The sequence below is a fragment of the Hyperolius riggenbachi genome, chromosome 1, assembly GCF_040937935.1.
Source record: "Hyperolius riggenbachi isolate aHypRig1 chromosome 1, aHypRig1.pri, whole genome shotgun sequence".
Taxonomy (NCBI): domain Eukaryota; kingdom Metazoa; phylum Chordata; class Amphibia; order Anura; family Hyperoliidae; genus Hyperolius; species Hyperolius riggenbachi.
The window spans coordinates 475998849-476002966 of record NC_090646.1 but is presented as its reverse complement, the minus strand read 5'-3'; the positions used below and the strand labels follow the sequence as shown (position 1 = coordinate 476002966).

Below are 4118 nucleotides of genomic sequence, written 5' to 3'. Positions count from 1 at the left end.
CTACTGTATGCGTTACATCACACGAGTAAGGCCCCATTCACACTTGCGGTTCGAGTCCGCAAGTGTCCGGGGGTCCGGGTCCGTGGGCCGCAAAGAGACCGTACTGGTCTCTGCGGTGGCCACAAGTTGCCACCAGTTGCGGATCCGGAATGTATCAGTTCCGGCTACAATAAAGTAGCCGGAACTAGATACATTGCAGTGCCAGAAAGGCACCGCAAGCATGGGGGATACCGGCGTGTAGTCCGGGCCCCCCAAGTGGCATAGGACCGGTGCTGGAAGCATCCGGTCCTATTGCCAGTGTGATGAGAAACATCCGTTTCTCATTACACAGCATGGCCGCATGTTCGGGTCAGGATCCGGAGCGGGTCCGCAGCTGCACCGGGACGGACTGAAAAATAGAGCATGTTGGAAAAAAAGCTGGATCGTCCCGGAGCTGCGTTCCCGGATCGGATCCGGATCCGGACGGTCGCACGAGTGTGAATGGATACATTGATTAACAATGTATCCATTCACCATCCGCTGTGTACGGAGCGTTCCGGGTCCGGGGAAGCTAATGTGAACCGGGCCTAACACGTGATGCAACTTTTACCATCCATTGCATTGCAATCCTGTTTTTTCAGGGTACAAAATGCAATGCAGCAGTGTGAATCTAGCCTTAATGTAAACCAGAGCTGACTATATAGCAAAAATCGATACTTACCCGGGCTTCCTCCAGCCCCATAAGCACGTGCGCAGTAGACCCAGACTGGACCTGACTGAGCCTGTTACTGGGGCTGATCACGGCTGAACGGCAGACCGCAGAAGGAAGGCGTGGGGCTCAGACCTGCTTATGGGGCTGGAGGAAGCCCCAGGTAAGTATCGATTTGTAGTCAGCTCTGGTACACTTTGGACAGACTGTGCTATAGTTTGAAAATCTGGATATTAGAAAATAAAAATGTTTGAGCAGGAATTGCATTTCAAAAAACAATAATAAATGTGCTTATGATGGATCCTGCTATCTTTATTTGTGATGAATATTGATGGATTATTTTAATGTGCATGTTTTTAGGATATGGCTTTTGTGATGCAAAGAAACTTTACAAAAATTAATATGTTCATTATTTTAGGATTCCCCAATTCTCATCCCGTTCAGATCCTTTTCTTCTTTCTTTTTCTTTTTATGTATATTTTGACCATTGTAGAAAATCTTGTCATCATAATGATAATTGGGAGCAGTTCCAAATTACATAAGCCAATGTATTTCTTTTTGGGGAATCTGTGTTTCCTCGAGACATGCTATGTTACAGTCACTGTCCCCAAACTCCTGTCTATATTTCTGTATGGGAATAATGCCATTTCATTCACTGGCTGTATGTCTCAGCTCTTCTTCTTCATCTTTTTGGGCTGCTCCGAGTGTGTATTATTGGCTGTTATGGCATTTGACCGATACGTGGCTATTTGCAATCCCCTACGTTACGTCACAATAATGAACTGGCAGTTTTGCTTTGTTTTAGCTTTTTCTACTTGGGTGATTGGCTTGGTTCTTTCTCTTATTAAGATTTACTTCATCTCCCAGCTAACTTTTTGTCACTCAAAACTTATCAACCATTTTTATTGTGATGTGTCGCCTATTCTTAATCTTGCATGCACAGATATGTCTGAAACCGAAGTTGTAGACTTTCTTCTTGCCCTAGTCATCCTCTTAGTACCACTTTTTCTAACTTGCCTTTCTTATTTGTGTATATTGTCCACCATCCTTCAGATTCCAAGTTCCACAGGGCGGAAGAAAGCATTTTCCACTTGCGCCTCACATCTGATTGTTGTCACCATGCTCTTTTCAACCACTATATTTATGTATGCAAGACCAAGTAAAGCTCAGTCTGTTAATTCTAACAAACTGGTGTCTGTTGTCTACACAGTGGTGACACCATTCCTCAATCCAATCATCTATTGTTTAAGGAACAAGGACGTAAATGATGCAATGCATAAATTTGTCTACAGGAACTAATTTATCATCTATATATTGTTCAGCAGAGCCTAGGGCAGAGAATCAACTATAAGGTGTTATCAATACTTGTTTTCAAAAGGGATTGTAGAATATTTTTTCCTCAATTTGTTATTTTTATCTAATTAAGAAAATATTAAAGCATCACAAATAAAATATGATGTTTGGAACTCTTCCTGATTTTTTTCATTGACAAGCTTTGTAAACTGAACAAACGTGGTAACAGTAAATTGTGGTAACAGTCAAATCCAGATCTCCACTGAAGACCATTGTCAGAAGACTTGGTTATTATTATTATTGATTAATTTTATTTATAAAGTGTTAACATATTATGCAGCACTGTACAATAGATAAAGGAGACACTACAACATTTAACAATGTTATACAGGGACATTATAGCACTGAACAATGGCACACAAAATAGTGATGTAATATTGTAGGATTAAGTATAGCAGATGAGTCACTAAGTCCATATGGTGGTGGAGAGGCGCACATGGGTGGGACGGCTCTACAAAATATGCTTACAATCAAAGGAGTGGGGGAGAGGGACACAAAAATGGAGATGGAGAGTAGGTCAGAGGCAGAATCACTAGGCTTATTCCTGAACGATTTCATGCTGAAATCGATTGGAAATCATCCTGCGGTTTACAGGCAGCTAACAGATATCTCTCTCTGCCCATTATTGCTAGATCTATGGCCACCTTAAGTGTATGACCCACTTTATTCACCTTTGTATAACCTACATTATTCACATATTACTGCAGTAAACATACTGAAAATGCTAATTGTAGTAGAGTAGTTTGGTTACCTCAGCAGCGGGAAGTGGCACGGCTTCCGCGCCTGACATCACCGCGGCTACTGCCGCGTCTTCACGGGTGCCTCTTGCTCCTTCTGGTAGAACAGGTCTTTCTGCATTGTATCAGCGCAGGTCAGCACGCATGCACAAAGCGGCAGGATCTTTATGCGCTGAGGAGGCGGGTCAGCTGACCTGTCGGTCAGCTGACATCAGCTCACTGTCTCTCATTGCTGATTGGCTGACTTGCTTTGGGCGTGTCATTTGGAATCGCTTGTCTGTATTTAAGCTTGGGGCTGTCAGTGGCTCGTTGTCTGTTGTTGCTGAAACTTCGCAGTGAAAGCTCTCAGACCTTAGTCAGATCCTTGTGTGCTTGAACTGGCAGGACCCCGGGGAATCACACTTAGTTTAGGATTAGTATTATTACTGTAAATTGTTTATTACTGTGTATGATCTTTTGCCTGTACCTCCGACTACTCTCTGCCTATCGATTTTGTACCTCTGCCAATCTGATCTGTTGCCGACTACTGCCTAAACACTCACTCTGATTTAGCCTCACGATTCTGTACCTCTGCCAATCTGATCTGTTGCCAACTACTGCCTGAATACTTACTCCGATTTTTGCCGATTTTTGTACCTCTGACTAACCGATCTGTTACCGACTTTGCCACTCGGGGCTATCACTCTTCAGTGCTCCTGTATATTACTGTGCATCCAATCACGTGTGATCACACTTTGAATAAAATACTGACTATTGTGCCGATAGAGCTCGTTCTGATCATCAGATACATCACTGATCATTACACTAATGTTCTCAATAACCAGGAATTCTATGTGGCCAGGTCCACCCATGCCCCCATGTACAGAGCTTTAGACTTTACTGTTTATTTGTCACTTTGCAGATGTTTGTCTAATGCTGAGCAATGTCAGTATACCGTATTTTTCGGACCATAAGACGCACTTTTTCTTCCCCAAACATGGGGGGAAAAGTGCCTGCGTCTTATGGTCCAAATGTTGCAAATTCTGCCCAGAGCTAGCTGTCCCCCGCCTTAAAATCTGGAGTCCCCGCGGCTGTCCTGACCTCCCGTCTGTCCCAGGCACCTGTGGGGGGTTTGCAGTCTGTGGGGGGTTTGCAGGATATTAATCTGTTTATGTTTCCCACTGTTGTCCCGACCCTCTGTATAAGTGTGTTCCCGCCCCAAACGCCGCCCCCCACCCGGGTCCTCCTCTGCCCGGTCCCCTTTGATGCCTTTCCCCGGCTTCCTAAAGGTTATGTGGGGAGTGGAAAGGCTGTGGCTTACCGCAGGATGATAGCGTTGTCCTCGATGAACAGCGGTATCC

The 4118-nt window shown here is 44.3% G+C and overlaps 1 protein-coding gene across 1 annotated transcript; it reads left to right on the top strand.

The window, feature by feature from the left end:
- The first annotated feature begins 1063 nt into the window (after positions 1 to 1063).
- On the top strand, positions 1064 to 1987 carry LOC137528690 (olfactory receptor 6B1-like). Its single transcript, XM_068250210.1, has one exon. It carries the CDS (start codon positions 1064 to 1066, stop codon positions 1985 to 1987), a length of 924 nt encoding a protein of 307 aa, XP_068106311.1.
- Positions 1988 to 4118: the final 2131 nt, after the last annotated feature.

Bases quoted from the DNA above. Each gene is read 5' to 3' on its own strand.
- LOC137528690 (XM_068250210.1), top strand. From the start codon at position 1,064: ATGCAAAGAAACTTTACAAAAATTAATATGTTCATTATTTTAGGATTC.